The sequence below is a fragment of the Anas platyrhynchos genome, chromosome 22 (assembly GCF_047663525.1).
Source record: "Anas platyrhynchos isolate ZD024472 breed Pekin duck chromosome 22, IASCAAS_PekinDuck_T2T, whole genome shotgun sequence".
In the NCBI taxonomy this organism is placed as follows: domain Eukaryota; kingdom Metazoa; phylum Chordata; class Aves; order Anseriformes; family Anatidae; genus Anas; species Anas platyrhynchos.
In genome coordinates, this window is record NC_092608.1 from 3,843,637 (window position 1) to 3,870,193 (window position 26,557).

The following is a 26,557-nucleotide window of genomic DNA, read 5'->3' on the forward strand; positions in this document are numbered from 1 at the left end:
TTGTGAGCTGTGACAAACACGTTTATTATTGCTGTATGTGCAGAGAATATTTCCATTCAAAAGATATTTCAGTTAACAGAAAGCTTGCAACCATTTCCATTAACTTTGCCATTTCTCCCCCTCTTCCTTAGAGAAGACATACACACAATTGGGCCCCGACTGCTGTAGTTACAGCCTCACGGTCTTATTTCAATCTCACGTATGATAATTCCAAAGCAATTGAGATGCGAGAAGATTTACTGGCATTGCCCTAATTCATGTAGAGAAAGCAGTTCACTTTGGTTCAACACAGGCTCAAAAATCACTATGAGTTGCCCACATACGCAGCCTCTCTGAACAAGGGACAGAGTCCAAGTCTTCGATTCCCACCGGCATCTTCCTGCTGTCAACACCCTCTCCAAGACATGTTGGATGAATGAGCATTCCTGTGCTACTTCAGATACTTTGCGTCTTACCTCACCAGAGCAGTCACAATTAGCTTCTATTCTGAAAACAGACAAACTTGCAGGGTTTTATTTTTATTGGATGCTTCCAATTTTATATCTAATAATATACAGATACTCATTTTTCATTGTTCCATTCATATCTTCACATAGTTCAGCCATTCTGTCACATTAAAATAAAAAAAAAAAAAAAGCACAACTGAAATAAAATAAATTTGTAAGCTGGAAAAATACATTATAAACTTATATTCAAGAAACATTCTCTTTATAATTAAAAACCCACTTCTAACAATTTAAGTAGGATTTAAAGAAAATCTTGATTTGCATTTTTAAATAGGTGGCCTTTGTGTATACTTTTAATCATTTCATATGTACAATTCAGCCAGTATCTCTGCCTACCTGTGACAGAATACCTGAAATGAAACAAACAAAACAAAAAGAAAAAAACTGAAAAGGAGTCTTTAACAACAACAACAAAAAAAATCAATATTCTTTTTCCAGGAAAATACAGTATAATCAGAACTTTAAACACATGCTTCTCTCATTTGAATTAAGGCCTAAGAGACAGATGTGCTTTAATAAAAGCAGACAGTATGAAGAAAAGTCCTTCCACTTTTCTCTTCGAATTCCTGTAACAGCTCATCTATTTCATTTTCCATGTCTTCTGTGTGCTGTATCTAAAAGAGAAAAAAACACTAAGTAACTGGACTCCAAGGATACGATGCAGTTTAGAGAACAGTAACGATTCAGTGTTTTTGGCTTACTGTGAAGCCTAAATCAGCAGGCTGTACCAAGCCGTGCAGCACTGGGTGTTTTATTGAGATTCCCAGCATTCCCAAACGTACATATATTCTGCATCGTGTTCATCTGCACATCCTTCCTTCTCCAACCCACTGAACTGGCACTGAACTAGTACTTTGTTGAGTAGGCAACATCCATCCTCACTAGATAACAAATGGAAGCTTTAGAATAGCTGCAAGCACACTGAACAGATGGCTATAATTCAAGTCCCTTGAACCCTCTTAGGATTTTTGGATCTGGAAAGGATGCAAGTATTCGGGACCAGAATAGATCGCACAGTCTGGAGTAACATAAAAGTCTGTTGCCACACTGGAATAGGTGAGCTAATCAGCTTGCACGTTGTGAAAGGACACAGAGCCTTTCTGTTCTCTTGACGGTTACGTCAACTGTTTTAAGCTCAGCTTATTTCAGCATTATTTCAAGGGTTAGGGCCAAGAACATTGAAGGTGGAAGACAGAAGGCACCAGATTTTTTCCACATCATACACACAACAGGGTGGTACTATGAAATACACCTACACAGGATGCTTCTCAAGTATACCGTGATTCAGAATGCAACTCCGATGTTGAAATCCCACATATTACAACTGCCTTTGAAAGAGACGTTTGTGCTATAAACAAATGTTTTGAGGATGGGCTCAACAAGTGTAATGCTTACGTGAAGTGCTTTGTGATGCTGCTTTTCATGGCAGCTAACAATTCATTAGTTTTGGACACACACAGTCTACTTTGGAGATCATGAACTCCATTCCAGTTTCACAACGGCTCCAGAAACAACCACGAGAATTTGGAAACTTAATTCTGTTGAGATGGGTTTTACTTGAAACAATTTCTGCATTATACAGCGCCTTTAAGGAGAGCTAAACAACCCCCAAGTCCCCTGCAGTCAGCTGGGTCCCAAATGAGCCCTCTCTACTTACACACTGGCAGAGCTCACAGATAAGGAAAGCACCCAGGGTTGCCTCCTCATGGTTATCCTGAATGTCCACATTGATCACGTGTACTGGCTGACACGTCTCCTGCTCTCTGGAATTTAAATCTAGTTGGAAACAAAACACACAACAGCGAAATTTTGGGTGGAATGATATCAGGTTTTACACAGTATTCCTCAGAAAACTGCTTATTATTTTGTATTCACAGAACCACTGAATAGTATAGTCCCTCTTTTCAGAAGGGGAAGGTGGATTTGGGAAACAAAAGAATTCAATTTTGTGGAAGGGCTGTGATGGTTTATTAGCCTTGGTCAAGAACAGTTACTGCTCACCTTCAGCTGGCAGTCTTTAAAACCCAAGATTTTCAAAAGTCGAGAATGATTTTAGGCTTCCTCACCTGGAGGGTTTTAATTGCCTGTTTTTTAGAAAGCACTGTGCATCGAAACATTGAAAATTACACTGCAAGGTGAACTCCTTGAAGTTAAGCACTGCCAGTTATTTTAGAAAATTCTAGCTTTAACTTGCTCCATTTACGGGTGGAAAAGGAAAAAATAAAGCATCCTTTTCCTATTAATACACCCATGTATTATTGTTATGCCTCTCTAACAAAACCTTCCTACTACGCTCACTTTTTTAAGCTACGAGTTGCTCTTTATTAATTCTGCTCTGCAAGTTTAGCTTGGCAAAGCCTGCTGAGGACTCCACTTTAAAGTTCCACCTTTCTAACCAAGCGCCATTTGGTAGCACTCAAGCTTTCTTCCTTTAAGGCTTCTTGTAATTGCCCAATTATCATAATGTGAAGGAGGCACAAGCAGAAAGCTAGCAAGTGGCTGCCCTTCGCCTCATATCCTTGCAACTCAGAACACTCTCCTAAAACAGGGTGAAGGTTGTTTTCCACGGGAAACACAATGAACTGACTGAGGAACCATCCATTCAACTTGCAGGGCAGCTGCTCTCAAAACTTACTGATACATTTCAAACACTTTGGTTAGACATTCAGAGCCCTTAATTGCTCCTTAATTGCTCAGCTTGCAGAAGCTCAAACGTTTGTGCGTGTAACGTGACCACTGAGAACTGAACAGGTAAGCAGTGGGCTTTTACATTATGTATATAATGCTGTTTGCTGGTCTCTGAATGTACAGGAAACACCCCAAATCTCACATAAGCCTGCATCCAGCATTTCCAGCAGCAGGGTGCCAGCCCAGGAACTGAAACCCCATGACTCTGTGAGCTCCCATCAGCTTGCCAGGCGTTATTTGTGACCATGCAGAACAGCCAATGCACAACAGGAGATTCTGGCGTATCTCACTGACTCATTTAAGGGCCAAGCTGTAGCATGTTAGCAGAGAGCTAATCATGTTCAAGAATAGCTTCTCCAGCTTCATAGGAAGTATTTATTATGGGCAAACTGCTTGGTAGGGCACAGGAAGTATTCCTAAGGGAAGGGAAGCTGCATAGAGAAGACAGCTTAGGCTGGTTCTCCATCAACCCACAGTGGTAAAAAAAAATAATAATAAAAAAAAGCAAACATGTACTTGAGTTTCTCCAAATGCTTGTTATAGCAATTTCAAATTGCTATACCTACACATCCTGCGTAGCTGCCAGAGCTAGCATCTTTGAGAAATATGTACTCAGCTGGCACTCCTCTGCTACGTACAGCCCATGTCAATGCACTGGGAGCTCCTCTCCCTGCTGGTGCTCCAGCAACAGCAGCCAGAGCCGTTGCCAGGTCTGTGAAGGTCTTTGGGGATATGGGTGTGTGGGGTAGAGAAGAACTCAAATTTATCAGCTCGAGGTCCTTACCTTCTACTACTTGATCATAGACTCTTTCTTCACACGTTAGAATCAAATCAAAAATGTCTTTGCAGTTCTGGAATCTCTCTGGTCGTGGCTTGATTCTCTTATTTCTGTCCAACATATGTAAAATCCCATTCTGTGTGTATCTGAAGTTGCTTGAGTTAAGTATCTTTAAGAAAAGTCACGTTTCCGAGCAAATCACCAATACAAGTTAAACTATTACCGTATCTTTAAAAGCTGTTTGCAAATACAAAGATCAATGACCACTGAACAGATTCCTGTTTGACCCCCAGAAGGACAATTCAGGCAACTACTGGCTTTCAAACATCTCACTGTCATTAGTACAATGGCAGAGAAAGCTTTAAAAGGCCCTCATCGGGTCTGGGTTCCTCCGAAGGACAACTTCCCTTGGGTAACTGCTTTTCTATCCATAATGCTTAGAGCACACAGACGTCCTGTTTGCTAAGTGCCCTGCATCCACCTGCGTCACTGCCCCCTGTCCTGGAAGTTAGATGGGGCTCCTGGTGCCTGCATGAAGCTGCAACCTGACCTCAGGTTTATACAACTGAGCCTCCAAAGGAAATTAAATAAAGCAGTGGGGCACCACTCCTGTATAATATCCCCAGACAGAAACAGGAGTGAAGAAAACCACTGACGTTACTGCTGCCAGCACTTCAGTCACCGGGTGAAACAGATCCGTTACGCTGCTTGGTAGCTCAATTTACGCCGGTACAGTAGCTTTGAGACCCAAATTTACAGCCCACATCCCCCTTTCAGACAGGTTTCACTAATCCCCTGCCCACACTAACCCTGTCCTCTCAGCTGTCTGGGATCCACGGTTTCATCAGGAGCACGCTCGCATACATCTGCTCGGTTCATTAATAGCAAACTCCTCCTGAAGACAGTTTTATGGGCAGATTAGGAATACCGGGGAAGGTTTGAATTAAAAGAGCATGGAAATTGATGCATCTCTTCCTCGCTTTGAAGCACCGGCTATTTTTAGCCATCTGAGTACATGTTTTTAAATTAAAATAGCAGTAAGGGTAACAGTCTATAATTTCTTGAGATAACAGAAGGATTCTGAGCAGAAAAAAAAAATCCATCATTAATAGTATGTAAGGTACCATCTTGGCTTAATTCCATTTTGAAAAGGTCACACACTTGGCAGGTTGTCTTCATTCTTTTCACAGTACAGTCCTGATCTTGTACCAAGAGGCTGGCAACGTTCTGTCTACCTTTTTCCAGTTGCCCCCAGTATCCCCAGTTCTCTTGCTCAGGTCTATGCCCGCTCATCTACGTGCTCCAAGGTGTTCTTGAAGAGCGTTCAAGCCAACAGCCTCCAGAACTTTTAACTCTAAGTTTTTAAGCTATATTAAAATCTAAATTCTTTCTACCCAAGTAAGAGACCTTATATGGGAAAAATATTCAGTTCTCATGTAGCTGCAGCATCCCACTAGCTGCTCGACTGCAGAAAATTTCCATTTTGAATTACAAATTGAATGATACTTCATCACAAATATATATATAAGCAACACTATCAGTCAGTCAACTGACTTGTACTGTGTCTTTTTTTCAGGGCTCTCCCAAACCTTTTACCATCCTTCCTTCCCAAAAGACTTCTCCCCGTGTAACTAAAGAACTGAGCTTTATAGCCCAAAGCTATCTGAAGCAGCTCGTGTACACCAGAGCCCACATCTTCAGAGCATCCCTGTAAAATCTCCTTGGGTCTGTCATGCTTGGAGAAAATCCGCTATGCCAGACCTCCGGTGATGTGCAAAGCATGAAAACGAGTGTAACAGCCATTTTCAGAACCCTTGTAAACATCTCGCTGCACTGCTCGGTTTGGAGTTCGACAGCAAGCCCCTTCTGGGTTCTCTCATCTCCATTTCCACATCATGCGGTTGGAGGAAAAATTCACAACACCCTACACACTTCTCCTGGTTCTTTTTTTTCCCTCCATTTCTAGGAGGAACGTTGCTGGCATCTGTCCCCTAGCCTTCCTGAGCATGGAGACAGAATTGCGCATATTCCAAAAACCCACACAGTTGAGCTTTCTGCTTCACACAAGCTTTCCGCTGCCAACTTACAGCTACATCTTTTCAAGGGTCTATGTGCCTATAAAAGGAGATTGAAATCAGCGGTTAAGATTCAGGCTGCTTTCATACTTGGTTGTATAAAATCTCTTTTTCACCTGGATAAAGCCAGCGTGCCATCCCGTCAGCAAGCTGCCCCGAGCTGCAGGACTGTTTTCAATGCAGAATCTTAGCCCAGATTTGTTCTCATCATGAGCTCAGGTGAACTCAGGAGATATTACAGCTTATTAAAGGTCTCTACTGCCAGATGTTCAACCGCTCAAGTCAGACTTCGATCTCACTCCAGCAGATTTCAATCCATGCTTCCTATTCTCTGCACCTCTGCTGTCCCTTCTCAGCAGTCCCTAATTCAGAAGGTACTCACAAAACTCTCCTGGCTTTCAGTGCTGTTGTCTGGCCACATCAACCTTACCCCTACCGTGCTCAGAAAGTTAAGACATTGTATATATATATATATATATATATATATATATATATATATATACACAAAGACATTTAGGTAACTAAGGGGTCATCACCTACTGCAAACCATCAGCAAATATCACCTTTTTGCAATGGGTCTAATTGAGACACTAACTTTATTGGAATAACTATGCTAATGGATCCACAAATTAAATTTATAGATTTGTATGTAACAAATCACTCATAGAAAACTAGAAAAATTTGATATAAAGATGTTGCAACGCAGGCTGCATTTTGCCATGCGGAGCATTGCTGCTCACTCTTGCAGATGGCTAGACCCCACTACCTCTATGGTGTTCCCTCCATTTCCTTTAGGATATCCCATAATAATGTATTGATGAGTATATATACAAAACATAAAAACGTGTTTAGAACAATTCCCTACATCTTTCACAGTTCCTGCCACCCAAAATTAAAATCCCCCTGTCACAGTCAGCAGAAGTGCCTCCTCCCACCCCCCTGGGTAGGTCTCTGCCCATCCTTTCCCACTCAGTTCATCAGTCAGCTGCTCACTCAGGACCCAAACTGTACTTTTAGCTGTGGAACACTACCATATATATTAATATAGAAAAGAAACTAGGTATTTTCCTTAATTACTAGTAATATTCAAAGAACATTTCCAGCAAGTAGACCTTTAGTTCTGTATTTGTGGGGGGGTTGAAACTAGATGATCTGTGAGGTCCCTTCCAACCCAGGCCATCCTATATGATTCTATTTTCCCACCTTCCACTGTTGTACTGTCCTTCCCAAATAATTCCTCGATAGGTCCACTTGGTAAGTCTGAGTAAGTCTTGCTAAAAGCTGTGAATAGGAGCTTTTGTTAAGTGAAAGTGGGGTACGGAAGAACATCCACAGAATAAAGCAGATAATCCTGGAGAGCAGAAGTGTTTTCTTGTTTAATAGTCTCACAGTTATCTTCACACTTTGATTATGATTAGTTCAGTTCCTAGTTCTCACCCTCCCAAACTACAATTTTTCCACTATTTGATAAAACCTATACTGCGGTTAAAATTAAGAGAAGATTCCCCTGTGACAATATTATTTTCCACTGTTACATACACCACTCCCACACTGCAAGATACCCACTGCCTTCACACATGCCCAGCTTCCAGTTTTACTGATGGTGTTTCTTGTGCAATTGAATAGTTTGGCAATGTTTTTGATGGTTACCTGACTGCAAGATTCAGGAAATTGGACCTTTACAAGCCTGAAAGGTATTTTTCTCTATAATTTCAGAAGTACTGTTGTTAGAAATCCATTTTAAAAAATAGGGGAAAAATACACACATGTAGCTTCAAGATCTTCTCCTTAAGATTGTTTGATGACTGCCTATGCTGGAGGTCAGCAGGGCAAAACATCTTAAAGTTGAACAACAGTGGCAAAAAATTCTCCCATGGATGCTAGATGTTATTGCATTCAGGTACAATGAAGCTTAAGAGGAAAGTGAGGGGGAAAGAAAGCTTTAGGCTCTTCCATAACTGCACTCTGCCCTAACTAGGCTTCCCAGGGTTGGTCTGTGTGTTTGTTAAGTGTTAAAGCTGCACTGAATATGCTCACGAAGTCCCAAAAGTATCACTTGGGGTGTAGTTAAGTGATTCAGATGTTAGTGCTATCTCACCAGATCTATGCATGTGAATAATGTAGTTATTCCTCTGCACAGGCATCTTTGAGAAATGCAGTTATTCCAAGATCTATTTAGGAAGCTAACTTGATAGGAAACTAAAGATGGTCTTTAGAAAATCTTGTATGTCTGTCCGTGAAGAATTAAAGGGAGTCTAGGCATTCTCTTCTTTACAATGAAACGTCACGGACCTTCTCTGCAGGGTAGACAGGACAGTATTTTCTTTAAATTAGTTCCTGAATAAAATATGGCATATTCCCTGAAGAACTAGATATTGGGATTAATTCCCCTGATACGTCAATGTTTAAATGGACTGCCAGCACCTGAAAGAGTAATGAATCATCTGCATTAAAATAACTTAATGCATCAGATTTGACTTTTCCTTAACAATAATTTTCTCCCCCCATTAAATATGAAGAGCCATCCACACATCACACCTAACCCAGCTTGGACCTGCTATCGCTTCCAGACAGCAATTTTTTATGGTGACTAAATACACTTCCCAGGTAGAACCACAAGAGGACAGCAAGAGGAAAGAAACCTCAGAAATAAGGTTATTTTAAAGTACTGGCTACAGCTTCAACTTTTTTAAAACCACCAAACAAGCTTATAGAAAATAAGGTAAAAAAGTTTTATTTGCATTAAATGAAAACAGATACTCTTGTTAGAGCACAAAGCAAGATACAGGGTACAGAAAGCAACTAGACTGCACAGAAATTACTGTGGACTGTGTTTAGAGAGCCTGCACTTGAGGCTGACAAAAAAAAAGCAACAGATTAGCAAAGGAAAAACAGGAAGTTTTGATAAATCCAAAGATCAGACAGTTAAAGGTTGAAAAGGGACACTGCACAACAGTGGACACATTCAGTATCTGCCAGAGCACAAGATCGATGCTTCTTTTCTCAGAGCATTAAGAATCAAGAACAGCTATCAGCTTCAATGGGAATAAATCCAATTATTGGCGAATTGGTTTTTTTGCTTCCCCCCCTCCCAGTACCTATGATGATGGGGCCTCCACTTAACATCTTCGTTTTGAGGTACAACAAGACCGCAATATTCTGAGTGAGCAATTCAGGAGAACAGAATGGGCTGAATCAGAGACGGACACAGCCAGATGAGCTCTGTCTTCCATTAAACTGTTTTGCAGAGCTCAGTGTCCAGCTGGAGTCAGAAGGACCTATTAATTCAGCAGGGAAACTTCAGCAGCAGTTCAGCCTCAGAGCTTGATACTCAGACAAGGACAGACAGGAATGATCATCTCAGGCCACCTACATTGCATGTTTACAAGGAATGTGCATTTCAGAACTGTAAATTATCACCTGGGTACCAAGCACCTCTTAAGAAGCACGAACAACAAAATTAAATGTCATGCCTAGGTCTTCACACTAAGATGTTTCAGCACATTATGTGGTGTTTTAAGACAAAGGCTCGTTTCATTTCTTACCGTTGCTGAATAGGGCTGAGTTCTTGTGGTGGCAATCACTGCAAGCGGACAACTGACTTTCAAGAAGTATTTCTCATACCGTAAGAGGAAGCTTGGATGAATTTAACCATGCAGGTCTAGAAGGTCGTAAGTAAACATCTACATCTCAGGTCATCAAGGCAAAAAGTCTTCCCTAATAATCAGTGAAAAGGAATCCACTGCATCTGTTGCCTGGTTGTTCTGTTTTAATTCTTCCAACCTCATGAAAAAAAATCCTCTGGAATATCCCTATCTGCCCTATAAGGGCAACCAACCAGGTCGCATCAAGACACCTCGTCTGCAGATGACTATTTGAGATGAGATGCTCAATACACTGACTTAAATTAAAACCTTGTATGGATGAAAAGAACCCTGATCTCTTACTGACTGAAGTATTCAGGAAGTTTCATCGTAACTTCTACATGAAACTGAAAATGAAGCTGAAAACTTTGGAGTATATAAATTAATTAGATAGTCATCTAAAATAGAGACCAATCTATTAAACATAATTAGGTAAATTCAATTTGCTAAAATGCATACACGCTCTTCAGGAAAAAATCATCTTTAAAGTAATGGCTGACGCCCAAAGCTTCTACATCTTCAACAAATCTGACATGCCAATTATTCATTTTCATGCAGCTGTCACCATCCTCAAACACTGCAATTCTTCTTTGTGAAAAATAGCAGTGGAGCCGAGTAAGTCTCAAACGCTAGCTCGAATGAAATTTGCAAGTCTCTTTTTCTATATAATCTTAATTTAATTACCAGTAACTGGATTGTAAACAGAACATACCTTGTGCTTCATCCCGCTGGGCGAAATGCTGATGGGGAATAACTGCCCACCCTTCTTCCACCTGCAGTATCGCTTCCTTTTGCAGGGAATACAAAACTAAAAAGGGCACCAGCGCTATGATTTCTGCTTTCCAGGCAGCTGTGGTTATCACTGCAAGAACCGTCTATGTTCTGTATCTGGAGCATGATTTGCCTTTCATTTGGAATGAAAACTGTGCATTTTTAGTACAAATTGGAGATTGTTCACAGGTCCTTTGTGGTACTGTGTAACTTACAGTCCTAACGCTGAAAATACGACATCCTAAAATATCACAAAACTACCAAGTTGGGTCAAGTAACATTTCTGGTAATGTTTGTGCCTGCGTGAATGACTTGCAAAGGACCGAATATGAAATGTCACTTGCTTTTTACTGCTAAAGCCAACAACGTAGCATTTATAAGCTGTAAGCTACAAATAAAATCCAGCTGAGCAAGCTCACAGCGGTTGGTCCGTAACCAACAGGCTCGGCATGCTGATTCCCTAAGTCTGGTCGAGCCCCAAAGCTGAGGGCTGCATGCCCACACTTCTCTGAGAGAAGCCAAGATCTTTAGTTTAGCCTACAGCTCAAGTGCCAGACAGTGACTTGTCAGTGCTGAAAAGCTGAAACTTCATTTGAGGATGAAACTGGACAGAAATAAGCTGTCGAAAGGGAAAAGGAAGGAAGCAAAGGTAAAGTCCAAAGAGCTGGAGGAGGGATATGATAGACATACTGGGGGGACTATCAGAAAGACAAGAATATCAAAGACAGAACACAAGATGACTTCAAAGATGTGGCATTTTTGATCATGCCAAACACTTGGCTACGTACTGCATTCCATGTGTATTCCACGTGGAGGTTAATTTCAATTGAAAGAATTTAGAAGAGTGTCTGTCACCTCAGCAAGATACCTCAAACTGCTAGCAGGTCCACCAGGTGGCAGGGACAGGTAACAAAGGATTACAGAAACCAACAGCAGGACCAGCAGGCAAGCTAAAGAAAAATACCAGAGGGTACTAAGTATTGCACGTTCCTTTGGATGCTCCTCTCAGGCTTAGAAACAAGTGCCAGATTTCAAAAGATGAACATCAGGAGACGTGGCAAAGCAGGAAGTATACTGAAGTAGCTGTACAGGCAAAAAGATTTGTGAGAAAAATATCAGTTATTCCAGTGCATGTCTCAGAGAAAGAGGGGCTGCAACAACTGTTCTCAAATTAGTTTCCATTGTTATACTACTCCATACTGTAGAATTCAAAGTTAATTTTCAACTAGAGTTATAGTTGGAACTCAGATAAAGCAAAACAAATACTGCAAATCTTATGTAAATTAAACTATTTTGCTTCACTTATTTGGGAAAGCCAAGAATGTATTCATAAGGACAGCAGGGCCACTTTTAAACAGCAGCACGCAGAACAAGGAACATGCCAGATGAGATCCACAGTGGGGGTTCCCTGGCACAACATTGCCAAGAGGACACTGAAGTACAGGGGAACGTGGTTGATCCACAGCCTGATTAACAACAACTGGTTTTGCAAAGCTCACACACACACAGCTTGTGTTCCTTGGAGAAACACTCCTTGCAGTAAGTCCTCAAGTCTGTTCTCACACCAGATTCCCAAGGGATTCACGCTGCCAATTCTGTCACTGGGCAGCAACAACGCTAGGACTGAGCTTTTCTTCCCCCCTCTTCTGTAACTTCAGCTGTTGGGTTGGCTCCAAGTTTCTCGGTGGTTCAGCAAAGGTAAAAGCTGTGATTCAACTAGACAAAGCTGCTAAACTTGGGGCTAGATTAATAACCCATGCTGGAAAGAGAACGCTAACTTTGCCTAAATGGAAATAGATGTGAGGTACACTTAGAGGCTCTACCATCTGAAGAGGTGGCAGACGCTAAGATTAAGCAGAAAACCCTGCAAGATAAAATGCTCTGGCAAAGTCGTCCACACCTTTAGTTACACAAGGTAAGAGTAAAGAGCAAGAACGGGGACTAACTTGTTTGCAAATTTTGTTCTACACTGAAGACAGAGCAATGGAAATATGCCTTCAGTTCTTCTGAAGAATATTTTAACTATCTGTCCACATATCCAAGACGAATGCCACGAACATCCCACAAGTCAGGTACAGGAATTCTACTGTCTTGCATCTACTACCACTGGTTGAAGAAGTTACAGGCACTCCCCTGAAGATGGAGATTGTTCTGGAAGCAGTATGAAGAACAAAGACTGTATAAGCATTCCTTACATCTACAGTAAGCGCTGCGTTCATCTGAAATAACTTCTTCTAGTCAGGAAACAGCAGCCTGCCATCACTTCTGTCCTGGATGAAAAAGCCGAGTAGTTAGGACCAAGCAAAGCTATGCTGTTTTTTCTGGGCAGGCAGCTGGTAAGGTTCATCAACTACACAGAGTAAAAGGACTGAGTGGGATTTAAGCCAGTGCCCAAGAGCAGAAGCGGCAACTTTTTATCCGTGGCTAAGTTTAAAGAACAATAAGACTACCATCTTTGTAGGGAGTTAAGAACAAAGAAAGCCTGTGCTAAGACACTGGCCATAGGAAGAGCAAACAATACGAATGCCTTGCTGCATTCCTATTTGGTATCAAAAGTAGCAGGGCCAGCACACCGGGAGAAAAATTCCATCTGCTTATGGGGCAAATCATATCTAAGTGATGCCAGTCATGCACGGTGCGCTCAGGAGGCCAGCAGGTGGTAGGGACCTACACCTTCAAGTAGCTCTGGTTTTCACGTCCATCCAAAGACGTGGTATCTCAGATTCAAATCTCACCTTTACTTCCAAGAACGCTCAACAGACTTAAAATGCTTGCATTCATTAGCAGAGCTCATACATTATGACTGAAACTGTCAAGGAAAATGACTCAAATGCTATATGGATTTTGAAACACTCATCAGCCTCAGCCAGGATGCTTTGGATGATCTGTTCAGAACTAACACTGGATAAGGAAATAAACCTGAAGATTCTAGCTAGAAGACAGGCAGAGGAAGTTTTATGTGCTGAGAAATGTTTCCTATTAGACTGGTATCCATCGTTTCTCCTATGTCCTAGAACTTCAAATACAGAGGGAAGTATATCTAAACAAGTATTTAGATTGTTTGCATGTATAATAGTTTCAAATAATATTTCCTTTTTGATGTGGATGAAACCAAAATTAACAGCAGTTTCTTCAGAAGCCAAACTAAGCAATACTGAAAACTGCTGCCCTTCAAAGGTTTGTGATTTTGTGTTTTTGTCTTAAGATCCTTCGTGGAGAATAAGGGAGTTCAGCTTACGGTCAAAAGGGTACAGAGCTGCAGAAACGCCTCTTAGATTCTTCAAACCCAGCTTAAGCACTGCTCTTCATCCTCATCCTTTCCGTTTCACTAAGTATTTTGTACTAAAAGTACTTTGAAGGATGTTAAGAAAGAAAATGAGACTTACACTTGTTGAGAGGCTTGCCATGCAACAGGCCATGATTTCAGCCATACAGCAGCTAGCCCACTGACCACAGGAATCCAGTTCAGAACGGCAGCTGACAGCTGTTTATCAGCTCCAAATCCAGGAAGAAAACCAAATGAAAACAGAAAAGAAATACAGGGGTGAAGAGCTTACCTGAAATGGAAATTAAGATACTCTTGAAAAAAGGAATCAGCACAGGTGAGCTATGTGTGGCCTCAACAAGCATGATGCAGAGCTCAAGAGTCCTCCTGCGTGCCCATGGTAACTTCCCCCATTAAGCAACTCAAGGTTGCTTTGTACAGCCTCCAAAAAGCGGTGCCATTATAAATTCTCCATAAATTAGGACAGTTCATTGATCCAGAAATACCAGGAATTATTGCTCAATTACGGATTCTAGAGCTTTGCTCTAAGTGGCAGAAGTCTCTGCAACAAACAAGCAATATTCAAGAGAGAATGGACAAGCTTTAGAGCAAGCTCTTCCTGTGACCAGCAGCTTTTCTTCCAGCAACTTTTCTCCACTTCTTCAGGCCATGAATGCTCTGGGCATCAGAATCACGGCTCTTCACCACACAACACCAGAGCATTAACAGCAAGGCTGGAAAATACAGCTTGGCTATAAACCAGAAAACAGGAGGAACAGAATTTACAAAGTCCTAAATCTTTTCCACAAATGACAACCCAAGCAGTAAGACCTGAAACTGATTTTGATGACATATTGGAAAAGGAAAATTACTGCCTCCTTTGCCATTCCGTGCTGCACCTTTCATTTTCATTGCAAATTTCTTATGGCAGCTATAATCTGGTTCTACTTGCTTTGTTAATGAGAAAACCAACAGGCAAAGTGCTATGACCTCATTTCATACAAGAAGGATCTTATTCCTGGTACCGCTGCACTACAATCATCTATTCCCAGCTTATGCTTTTTTCCCTGAAAAAGCAGACATTAATTTGAGCTCTAAAAATGAAAGAAATTAAAGATAGGAATACATTCAGAACTTCATGGGATATCAACTATTTGATAGCCATGTACCATTTGAATTGCAAGATTATTTACATGTTTAAAAACAAGAACTAGTTTTGCTTTTCAGGGTGCAAGAAGGAAATCAAGCTATCTTAGGTAAGGAAGAGCAGCAACTTTTAAGTGCATCAGCCATCCATCACCGTCCAAGAACATGCAGCTAGTGTTCTGCAAGATCACCCAAACTCTTAAACTTACCCCTTAAATCCATGATAATTTGCCCTTTGCTTCTACAGGTTTGTTTTAGTGCTATTCCACCTTTACAACTCAGCAATATGTTCCTGTTGTACAAAAATCAGTTTGCTTTGAATTTCTTAAGTAGCTGCTTCCATGCAGCAAGTGCCCAAGATGTTTAAGCTTTACAATGCCAAACCTCTGCACTGGCTCTCTTGCAGCATAGTTACAGCTGATGCCTGTAATTCCTTTAGGCAGCTTCTACATTTTGCTGATTCCTGCTGTTCTCCTTAAGGCACGTACATCTGAAGGTGTGAACTGTGCATCCCAACTAACGTACAATTAATGCACAAAGAGCATTTAAAAAAAAACTTTACAGACTACTGAAACCTAAGGGGCTTTTTATGATTTACTCTGAAGCTCCTGCTACAACTCACAGGAAGGATCCACAGTGTTTCCAACAAGCCCCTTGTCAAGTACACTGGGGGAAGCTGAAGACCAACCCCAATCCCAAACTAAGCCCTCCCTGAGCTCTACCTTCCCACATAGAGCTTGTTAACCCTGCCAATGCTGATGCACAGGTCCTCCAGCTATTTTTCAAGCTACAAACTTCCCACTTGTGCGTGGCTGAAATTAATACCCTAATAATAATGGATGTACAGCATGCAGCCATTGAATCACTAAAAACCAGACTATTACCAGACAAAATAAGACTTTTCCAAGTATTAAAAAAAATAATAATCTCAAGAACAAGAATTCTCCAGAACCTGACTAGGCAAATGCAGAAATTCTAAAGAGCTAAGTTCAAGGCTGTAACGAATGGACTCTGTTATCTTCCTGAGCATGATATGCCACACCTAACTGGGAAAAGGCAGCCTGGACTGGCTGCATACTTAGAGAACTGCTTCCCTTCTTTCAGTACTGGCATTAAGGGAGAGAAGAAACCTCCCAGAGAAGATGACTTTCAGTACTACAACACTGTCCTGTGAAGCTGTATTTCACTCCAAGAGAGAAGATCCGGTTTTTCCTGCAGGAAAAGCCTGGTAACGTCTGACTAAGACTTTAGTCAGGATCTTACTTCATTGCCACACCCCAGAGAAAAAAAATATTGCTCAGTATATCCTCACCGCTCCCGGATGCCCCTCTTGTCAGCTAGTCACGGTCCTCCTTCTTTGTTTATTCCTCTTCAAAGGCACAGGAGATAGCATCTCAAGTGGGACTGAAACATTTTGGGCAAGGCACAGAACCCTGCTCCTGTACAGTCCTACAGAGACACCGACTGAGTTCAGGAATACCCTTCTGTTGGTCTTCCTCCTCTTCTGTCAGGAAATCAGTATTTCAGCTTTGTCCATCTGAACCCTGTGAAGATCTCATCCGTGCTAGAAACCGCTTCAGAGTTTTTCTGATTTTTCCCCCCCATTCAGGACTGCCCATGCTTACTCCAAAGCCTCCACATTTTCCTCTACTGACATTCTAGCACAACGCATCTTACCCATTAAGATAGCAGAGAGCAAGACAGATGAAGAACTGTGGAATAAACCAGGGATAAGGGTCAGCCACAGGGAGACCACAATGCCATAAATACTTGCTGACAAAGTGGTTTGTATGACAATACAAATTATTTCCTCTTGTTCTGAATGGGATGGGTACGATAAACGGAACGGAAAACACATCAGCAAAGCACACAAAAAAGCATGGCTATCCAGCCTATAGAGTTAAAAAAAGAAAAATTATATCTCAGTCAATCACAATATCACTATTATTTTTCTCAGAAGACAATGCTTGTACCTTTAACTAAGATGCACCAACCCAGCTTTTGTTCATTTCTGAAACATCTTCTTTTCTGCCTGAAGCAAGCCTTTAGTACTGTCTTGATCCTATTTTTTTCTCCTAATTTGATATCACATAACTAAGGAGCTAAAACTGGAATCCTATCTACATATTTAGCAAGCAGGTTAAATCAAAAGACAAGAAGAAAAAAAGTAGGAAACTGAGTAGCAGGCCACAGTTGTGAAGCAGAGGTATGCTGCCCAGAAATCCTAATTAAAAATAAATATATATCTTTGGAAATAACTAGGTTTCTTCCATCTAAGGGTCACAGATAAGTCAGTGTTGAGAAAAGGAAAGAAACAGTCAATCATGGAGTTAGTTAATATTGATAAAGAATTTGGGAGCGGCTGCTGTCAAATTTTGGTCAAGTTTCTATTTGAACAGTTCCTATCCCTGGGCAAACATGCAACAGCAATTGCTTTTGTAATATGGCTTTTTGAAAAATTTCATCTTACTGATTTCACTTGATTGCAAACTCACCAATTTTCTTTTTTTTTTTTTTTTTGGTCTCTCAAGTCACAATTATATAATTAGAGCCAAGTCCTTAAATCCTTTCACATGGCTGTATATGTGGCAAGTAATTATACTGGCCTATTTTTGAGATGTCCATTTGCACATGTGAATTCAAGGTACTGTAACAATACTACCCACACATAATCCTACAGGGCTACCCCAGACACTGGCCCTGTCTCACATTAGTAGCAGAACCCTCTACTGTTCTCCCAGGAAGAAAAGTAGTATTTTTAAGAAGCACCCAAAACCTACACTCAGAACAGCTTTAAGTAGTTTTGTTGCAGCCCTCTATTAGGGCTCAGGGAACTTAAATGCAATGTTCTAAAAATGCAAGGGTGGAAGGGGATACTTGTTTTAGCTACTAAACTTAAACTGCTCTGGACTGCTTTCATTTTGTACGTACTGTAACCACCACTGTGGGTATTCAACTGAGTGTGGATGTCTTCCTGGCTCCATCAGTCCCTTATCCCTGCGCTTCTGAAATTCACCATACGCCTTCAAGGTATGTGAGCCTGTGCTCTGTATTTCTCTAATTAACAGCAATGCAGGTGCTTTTGGGTTCTGCAGGGTGTTTTTGATAGTTCTGCTCTCCCTCCTTTTTTCGAGCGACTACTTTTCACTCTAACTCATTTTTTACCTTGCTCTCATTGACGTCCATCACTGCAGAAGCTCGTTTCTGGTTGAGACTAAAGCCTTCTGAAACGAGATCATTTCCTTGGCTGGTCAACAGAAAATGTGCCAAGTCACTTGCAGCCACAACTTCACTGAGTATCTGGTTTCCAAAATGCATTGGATCCCTGCTGGCCTACAGAACTGGAGGAAGGAAATCTCTCCAGCTGAGGCTGCACTGGATGTGTCCCATCACTGGAATATGGGAACAAGCTGACAGTTCTCACCAAGATACTTTCCAAACATGTGGAGCAGCTCTAGGTGACAGTCATCTCCACTGAGCTGATGAATGCACGGCTAGGGAACGGGACAAGCTAAATCATATGAACAACAAATTGTCTTGTTTCCCCCAGCAATTACACCCAAAGCCCTTCGGAAGAGCAGGTCCCCACCCCCTACAGCAGGTGATGTTTGCATGCCCATCACCTCTATTATGAAAAATCTGCCACTAAAGAGTGCAAAAACTGCTCTGTTACAAATTATGACTCATTTCTGGGATACTTCATTTTAAAGGGTTCTCTATTTTTAAGAAGAAATTCTTACTGAATTATATACTGAGTATCTTTTTTAGGGTAAATTCTGTCTTTCGCATTTAACATTTAAAAAGGAAAAAAAAAATCAGATCCCTTCCTGAGAAAGAAGTATCTAGAACGAGTTCCCTGATTTTTCAAAAAAAAAAAAAGTGGGTTTTCTTAAAGAATGAAAAATCAACCTTAAATACAGATGTTCTAAAATCATGCAGAATCATGAATGATGTTGAGCTAAGTAGTGTGCATAACTGTGATCACCTCTGCTCTCCAGGATTAATTCTGTTATTGTGCTTTCCTATGTCCTTCCTTTAAAATATACTATGCACATTTTTTTGGTGCACTGCTCAAATCAGGTATCAAGAAGCTCTCAGTGAGAAGAGTGAGTTCTTTAATGAAAGGTATCCTCTCTCCCAGAGAAAGTATACTGTAAGCCTTACCTGTCAGTTTGTCTGAGCTAAATACAATTTTAATCTTGAGGTGGCAGCTGTTGTCATATCCGTTATCAGGAACAGTCTTTGCACTGGGAAAGTAGGATCCACAGTGCAGTAGAGGTTAACGGACAATTTGTGATAGGATTAATGTGCTTTCAATCAAGAGGTAAATGTGTTAACAGACTACAAAGGAGCATTCTGAATGCGTGCATTGTAACTCAATAGCAATTTACAAGGGAGCATTAGAGGCCCTTTGTAAATAAAAGACCTGCTGTGAACTTAAAACGTTTTAAGTTTGCCAGTCAAGCAACTATGTGTTCCTAATGCATAATGCCAAATAATGAATTACACCTTTCAAGGAGAACCACATTGGATTTTTTTAAAAAGGCCATGCCACAGGGATACAGTTCTTTGTCTTTCCTAAGCAGATCATTGTACATCTGATCATATGTTGTTTTGAAATCATAAACATTTGGCTTGTCCGGTGCTGGTCCTGGCAGTTTCACGTGAGTCCCTGTTCCAAAGGATCGGACACTGAATCCTCGTTTGCTGAAAGACAGTGGGGAAGGGGAGAGAAGAGGCAATTAGACTGGATGGATTTTAAACAATGAAATGCAATCAGACAAATCACAACCAAACAGTCCAAATATATCTTTCAATTAACAGTTAAACTAAGGTTACAACGTTCTTAGATTTACAGTGCAGAAGAGTCGCAGACAGAAATTTGTAGAGCAGCAGCACACAGCTTTTAACCCACGTAACTTTCACACACACAAAAAAAAAAAACCTCCCTCTGACACCAGGTAACCAGTATCACACAGAGTTTTCTGGTACCTGGCAGTGCCAGAAAAGCTAACAGGAATGATGCAATGATTTTCAAGCTTTTTCTCCTTTCCTCCTCCCCAAAGATGCACATTAAAAAAGAGAGGCAAAGCCACTGGGCCTCAGACCATCACAAAAAAGAAATAATCCTATGAGATTATAGCCAAAAGGAATAGAGCCCTCACATATCTTGAAGGTTTTTAACAAAGTCAAACAAATATAGTTAAAACTTCACTCTGAGGGGGTCACCAAACACGCTTTGAAAGACCTGCGATTTACCTAATACCGAGAGAAAAGACATCCCAGGCATATCTATACTGACAACCATCCCTTTTGTTCTTTTTCAGAACTTGATCATCTGAACATGGAGAAAGGCGACTGGCATGGACTTGAGGGGTACTGCTTTAGTGCATGACAAAGCAGACTCCAACTCACTGCCAACTTCTCTATAACCTGCTAGTTGTTTCATAGCACAGGAAAGAAAAGGGACCTAAGAGCGTTCCACTAGCATAGCACAGAATCAGTGCAAAGTGCAAGGAGAAATAAATAATCAAGGAAAGAAAAAAAAAAAAAAAGTCAGATTAGATTTCCAGAACAACTTATTTTCAGTTCTGTCTCATCTGAAGGAAAATTTTCTTCCAAAAGTGTTTTTCTACTTCTTCTACTGGAGGAAATGTGATGCAGACAACAATGTTATCTGTGTCATGAGATTCACCAGGCAAGTCTTGCTTGAGAAAATCCTCACTTGTTAGTGGAAAACCTTGGGGCAGAAACCCAGAGCACACATTTCCTTGCAGTTACAATTAAGACTCGTGAACAGGTTCTGAAAGGCTGCCTACATTTTATATAATTTTTTTTTAGAATTATTGTATGCAGTGCTTCAGACATTGGGTTTCTGTTGTGCTTTCAGATATTTTGGATCTGTAACGTGTTGTGTTCACTCTTGGGCAATACAATACATGCAGAGACATTTTTGTCTTGATATAAGGAAGTAACAATACCAACTGGTCATCACTTATTCTGCTCAAGTTGCTGGGTTAACTATTTGATTCCCCACATTACGTTGCCAAACCTCTGCTGTGCTTTAACTAGCACAGTACAAGCATTTCGGTGCTTGGCATTTCCTTCAAGTGGGTTGAAAAAATCTTGCTGTGCAATTACTTTTACAGAAGCGGAACACACACTCTGCTAGCTTGCATCTAAAACTTTTGGCTAAGCCCAAAATAGCTTCATCCCATTCTTGGGAAGAACTACTTGTTTAATTATTAAAATTTTAAAAAAGGAGGCAAAAACCTGTTTGTCTTCAGGGGCAACACCTTTGTTTTTTTCTAGTTAACCTAAATACACTGGATTGAATTTCAGTAAATCCTTAATAAGGATTGCAATACATTTTGTCAGCTAACCCAGAGTAGATTGATTTCTGGTGGTCTAATGGTCAAAGCTACACATGGTAAAACAGTCACTATTAGCCAGAAAGCTGAAATATTTGACTTGAGAGTTATAGTACAGCTCCTGAAACATGTCATGACCGTGGATTATGTTTTTTTGTTGTTTTGTTTTAAAAAAGTGCCCACACCTGCATCTTCAATGATTTATCTGAGTCTGAATTAAAGAAAGCCAAGACATCTGCAGCCTTGGGAGAAGAGCGACCAGAAGGCTGCGAGCCACTGCAAGGGTCCCAGGTACCCATTTTGAGCAAATGCCAACTCACACCTTAACTCCTTGGTCTTCGCACACAAGATAGCAGGAGAATCCAGTAGGAGACACCCATTCAAATTGCTTGTTTGTCTTAAAGTACAATTCCTTCCACAAAACTGACTCATAACTGCATTCGTGTTTATTTTCCCTGCCATCCTTCCAGCCCTGAGTTTTTACTCTACTGCCTCTGCTGGGCACAAGGAGTCCTAACACTTATGGACAAAACTGCAGTGCCTAAATTATTCATTTTTTCAGTTTCATTTTCCAGATATCTCATCCTTCTTCTTCCCTGCCTAATGTCTACCACTTGAAGCTATTTTGGCAAAGTAGTTTGGGAACACCTCATGAAAAATAGCGAACTTCAGCACCTCACACTTCCCATCTTCTTTCTTCCTCTCCCACAAAGCAGTAATGCTACAACGGAAAAAGTATTTTCTTCTATGCTTTCCTCCTAATTTTTTTTTTTTTTTTTAACTTTAGTTTTATTCTCTGAAATAGGTCTGGTTAGGTCACACACCTTAGAAAGCCCACCTCCAGCTGTGAGAAACATCCCCAAGGTCTGTGTAATTTCACATAGCTCAACACAGAAGTGTTTGCTGCAGTTTCACACACCAAAAATTTGTGGTTTGACGCCCATGACCCACTGAAAAGGACTTCCTTGAGCAGTTGGCACGCACGCCTCACCTGGGGAAATTTCATGCTTTGACATCAGCAGCTGCCAAGGTAGAGTTTTACGTGAGTTATGCATCAGGTGTACTGTGAGGAAATACTTGGAAGATGTTTCACCAGACTCCTTGCAGCAGTGGGGGACGGGACTGGTCAACAGAGCCTGCTTTTGTTAAGGAGCTGGGCAGATCCAGTTTAGTGAGTCAAATATCTGCTCTTCTGTGGCACAGCCTCTTAACAAGGAGTATTTTCTATGAGACAATGTATATCTAAGAGCCTTAGCCTAGAAAAACTACCCAGAAAACGGAAAAAATGAACTTCATCGTTACCATAAGGAGTAAAGGGTAAGAAACAGGACCCATGGGAATGGGGTTAAGCTGAGGCAGGGGAAATTTAGGCTTGACATCAGGAGGGGGTTCTTCACAGAGAGGGTGGTTGCACACTGGAACAGGCTCCCCAGGGAAGTGGTCACTGCACCGAGCCTGTCTGAATTTAAGAAGAGATTGGACTGTGCACTTAGTCACATGGTCTGAACTTTTGGGTAGACCTGTGCGGTGTCAAGAGTTGGACTTGATGATCCTTAAGGGTCCCTTCCAACTCAGGATATTCTATGATTCTATGAAAATTATAATACACTAACTCGGTGATCTTGAATACTAAATACTGAAAGTGATTGCAAAAAACTGCAGCACCACTGTAGGCAGTAGCAGTAAAGTTTCTCAGGGGACAAATTAGTTTTAATACAAACTAGCTTTAATACAAACCTTCCACAACATGTAGCAAGAGAATAATTAGCAGTACCCTCCTCCTACATCACTTCAAGAATATCTCATGCCATTCTACCAATTAAAAAAAAAAATCACACACTTAAACAGCGGGAATGAAAGCATTGTTAACTGATTTTGATTACAAAAATCTTCAAAATATTAACTTATTGCACTGCAACGTGTAATTTACTTATCAGTGGTAAGCTGTCAGATGAAAGTGCTGTTAAAAACACTTCTTCCTTTCTTAAGGATTTAATAAGACAATTCCAGATTTCTTAAATTAAGCAGCGCAGGTTTCAATACCCCTTTGGCAGCAGTTAGCTGCTGTCAGATGTCAGCAGAGAAGTTATGACTGAGCTACTTAAGTAAAGTGCAAGGGTGTAACTTAAGTTCTTTTACTTCGTCAGTGTTGAAATACAAATCATAACCTTCACGTGAAACTTCAGCTTTGGCTACTGGGGTTTCAATTTTTAAGCTTTAATTGTCACCAAGATATCTCACGTTCACATCCCCAAGTTCTTAGCACACTCAGTTTCCTAAAACAAAGGGGAACACAAATACCAACAAGTCTGCATTACCAGAACAGGACCAGAGAAGGAACTGAGGAGGCTGAGATAGGATGTCTGTACCATAAAAGCCTGAAAATACAAAATTGCTAGAGAACCTGCTCAACACTGGAAGAATTTGAAAGGATAATTTCCTCTTAAAAACCAAATAACCCTACAGGAATGGGTATGTTGAAGTGGCTGTGTAACAGGGCTTGTCAGCAAGTGTAACCCTTCCACCTTCCCCTTCAATGTTTCAAGGAGAGACAGGGCCTAAATCTATGTATCCTAAAAAAGGACCTAAGTGCAAGTCCTGTTTGTAAAAGCAAGAATGGTAGGATGGGTAAGATCTGACCTAGAGAAACCCAGTGTGATAGCTTTTAAGGAAGGATTACATCTCTGCATAGTCCTCTGCCTTGTCTCTTTTCCCTTTGCTTTAATGCCTCATTGGTGATAGTAGCTATATTCTACCAACAAGCTTCAAGGACTTCTGTTGAGAGATTAGAACAGTAACAAAAATATTTAGAAACTGGTCGTTAAAAAAAACAACAAAAAAAAAAAACAACAGAAAAACACTATAAAGCAAATAAACTAGTGCTGAAGCAAGATAATGCTGGTTAGATGTCATTATATCTTTGTTGTATTGTGAACAATCAAACATTGGCCTTCCAGAGGCACAAGTGGCAGCAAGGAGACACCAGGCACAGGAAGGATGAGTAAGAAATTTAGGTTGCCAAGTCAAAGTGGCGCAAGCCCTTTGGAATGAACCACTGCAATTTAAAAGGAGAAAAAAAAAAAGTAATTCTTATTATCTGGTTAAGTCAAAAAGAATGCTGAAGTATACAAAATATGTACTGAATTTTTTTCCTCACATTCAAGAATAGAACAGCAGGATAACATAAAATGAAAGTACATTAAAATATGAGACTCTGCTTAAACCACTTCATAATTTCATGCGCTAGACAGGATAAACAACTGAAAGGGAACATAAAAGCAAGAAGTGATAGACTGTGAGTGTGTCCGAGAGCCTACCATGTTATTCATCATTTCATCTAGATGCGCTATATAGACAGCTAAATATATATGTAAATATACAAATGCATCAGGAGTTTAAATTCAGGTATTTGTGTAAGAATCTTTTTGTTGTAGAAGGAAGAAGAATTAGTTAAGTTCAAGTTTTAGTAGGCATTCAGTAGGCCTTGCATTTGGAAAGTGAAATAAGCTTGCCTTACAGGTATTTTTGTCTCTACATTGAAGACTGAAATAAGCACAATTACTGAGGATACTTTACAAGAAAGATTTAAATGAAACCTGTAGTTCATGAGAACAGCAAATGGACTAGAGAAGTTAATTCTGAAACCTGACCTACAACATTATAAACACTAAAAAAATCTGTGATAACCACATCAAAAATATTTTTATTTCAATACGTTTCCTAGCATAAATATTTTCAAGAAAAAAAGCCTACCACTATCTTGAGGCACACATTGCAAAACTTTGTTTATGGATGCTGACGTAGATGTTCCAACACTGATGGCTGGACTCCAGATTTTTGTTTTCAAACAGTCACCTGTGGTTCTGTAGCATTTGTGCCCTTTGGAGTTTCATAATCCCTTAAAAAAAATACTTTGAAATTGTAATACGTCACTTTCTACGCTTTAAACATTTCTTCCGGACTGTTTTTCCTCTTTTGGTCACGTGTTGTTTTTTTCCAAAGCACAGTGCAACATACAGCAGGACAGCCTGGCAAAATGGACCAGTTTTGATCCAATACAAACTGTTTTCTGAAGTTTACAGGCAAGCAATCTTTCTCCTTGCAGGGACTAGTTATATCTTTCGAACAGCATCAGCTCTATTTTGCCAGTTATGCTATAGTTGTTGTTCCTAATGACACAGGATGCTGCTGCTTACAAGCCTTTACAAAATAACTATTTTTTTTTTCCCTAAATAAAATCGTAAGGGAGAAGAGACTTTCAAAACGAACATCAGCCACAACGGAAGTGATTTATTTATTCTGCAAAAACAGAGGAGAAGGAAGAAAAAAGCTGGATATTAGAAGTAAATTTAATCCCCACCTCCCAAGCGCTCCGGTTTTGGCTAACACTCTGCTCCAGGGTTATTACCAGCAGAAAACCCGCAGAAAAGCAGCAGCCCTTCCCCACCCCAGCTCAAAACACGTCCTGGTCCCATGGGGTTTGGGGGAACACCTCAGGTAAGGGCTGACGCCAAGTTGAGGCGTTCTCTGCACCAGACGCTTCCAGTAAGATGGCTGCCAGACCAGATGTTGCTATTATTTAGCCCTTTTACGTCTTTTCCTCTGTTTTAATCAAAACATAAAGCACGATTTACACTTGGTTGTTTGACTCGCTGTGCTAGTGACGTGCCTCACCTCACGTGGATGCTGACTTTGCCTGATTTTAAACGAAAAATAAGACTTTAGCACGGTGCCCAAGGAGGCTTCAGGCCCACGGCTCCCGGCAGATCAGGTCCCTGCCGTGTCACCGCCTCCCTCCCTCGTCTTCCCTCAGCCTTCAGCCAAGCTGGAAGCACTTATAGGGCTGCATAAAGGCTCCCTCACAGCCTCAGCACCCCTTCACGCCCTGAACCCAACACCAACCCTCGGTGCTCCCGCAAAGGGGAAAGCGCTCCCTGTCAGTGCCCGTTATTTAAAAAAAATAACAAAACAACGTTAAAAAGAGGCAGTCGGGCGTTAAAACGCCGAGCCCCGGGGGGCTGCCGGCCGCGTTTCGCAGCGCTGGGACGCGGAGCTCCGCTGTGGCGCCGACCGGTGCGGGCCCCACACGGCCTCGGGCCCGCAGGGAAGGAGGCGGGCGGGCTGGCCCCGGTTACCTGAGGATGTTGTGCGCCTCCATGCTGCGATTCTGGTTGCTGGAGCACACGACGGCCACACGGAGCGGAGAGGACGGCATGGTGGTGAGAGCGGCTCGGCCCGGCCCGGCCCCGGCCCCGGCGCTGGCTCCTCGCACAAAATGGCGGCCGCGGCGCGGCGGGGGGCGGGGCCCGAGCG

At 41.2% G+C, this 26,557-nt stretch overlaps 1 protein-coding gene across 1 annotated transcript; it reads right to left on the minus strand.

The window, feature by feature from the left end:
- SSU72 (SSU72 homolog, RNA polymerase II CTD phosphatase) lies at positions 1-26,557 on the minus strand. Its single transcript, XM_027443300.3, has 5 exons — positions 26,380-26,557; positions 19,437-19,580; positions 3,979-4,118; positions 2,164-2,282; positions 1-1,120 (listed from the first exon to the last, which is right to left on the minus strand). The coding sequence occupies exons 1-5, from the start codon at positions 26,457-26,459 to the stop codon at positions 1,019-1,021; spliced, it is 585 nt and encodes a 194-aa protein (XP_027299101.2). The 5' UTR covers positions 26,460-26,557; the 3' UTR covers positions 1-1,018.

Bases quoted from the DNA above. Each gene is read 5' to 3' on its own strand.
- SSU72 (XM_027443300.3), bottom strand. From the start codon at position 26,459: ATGCCGTCCTCTCCGCTCCGTGTGGCCGTCGTGTGCTCCAGCAACCAG. The intron at 4,119-19,436 runs GTATCCCTGTGG...AAGCAACTTCAG, and splicing joins CTTAGGAAAGACAAAGAACT to ATACACACAGAATGGGATTT. The intron at 2,283-3,978 runs GTAAGGACCTCG...GTTTCCAACTAG, and splicing joins CTATGATCAAGTAGTAGAAG to ATTTAAATTCCAGAGAGCAG.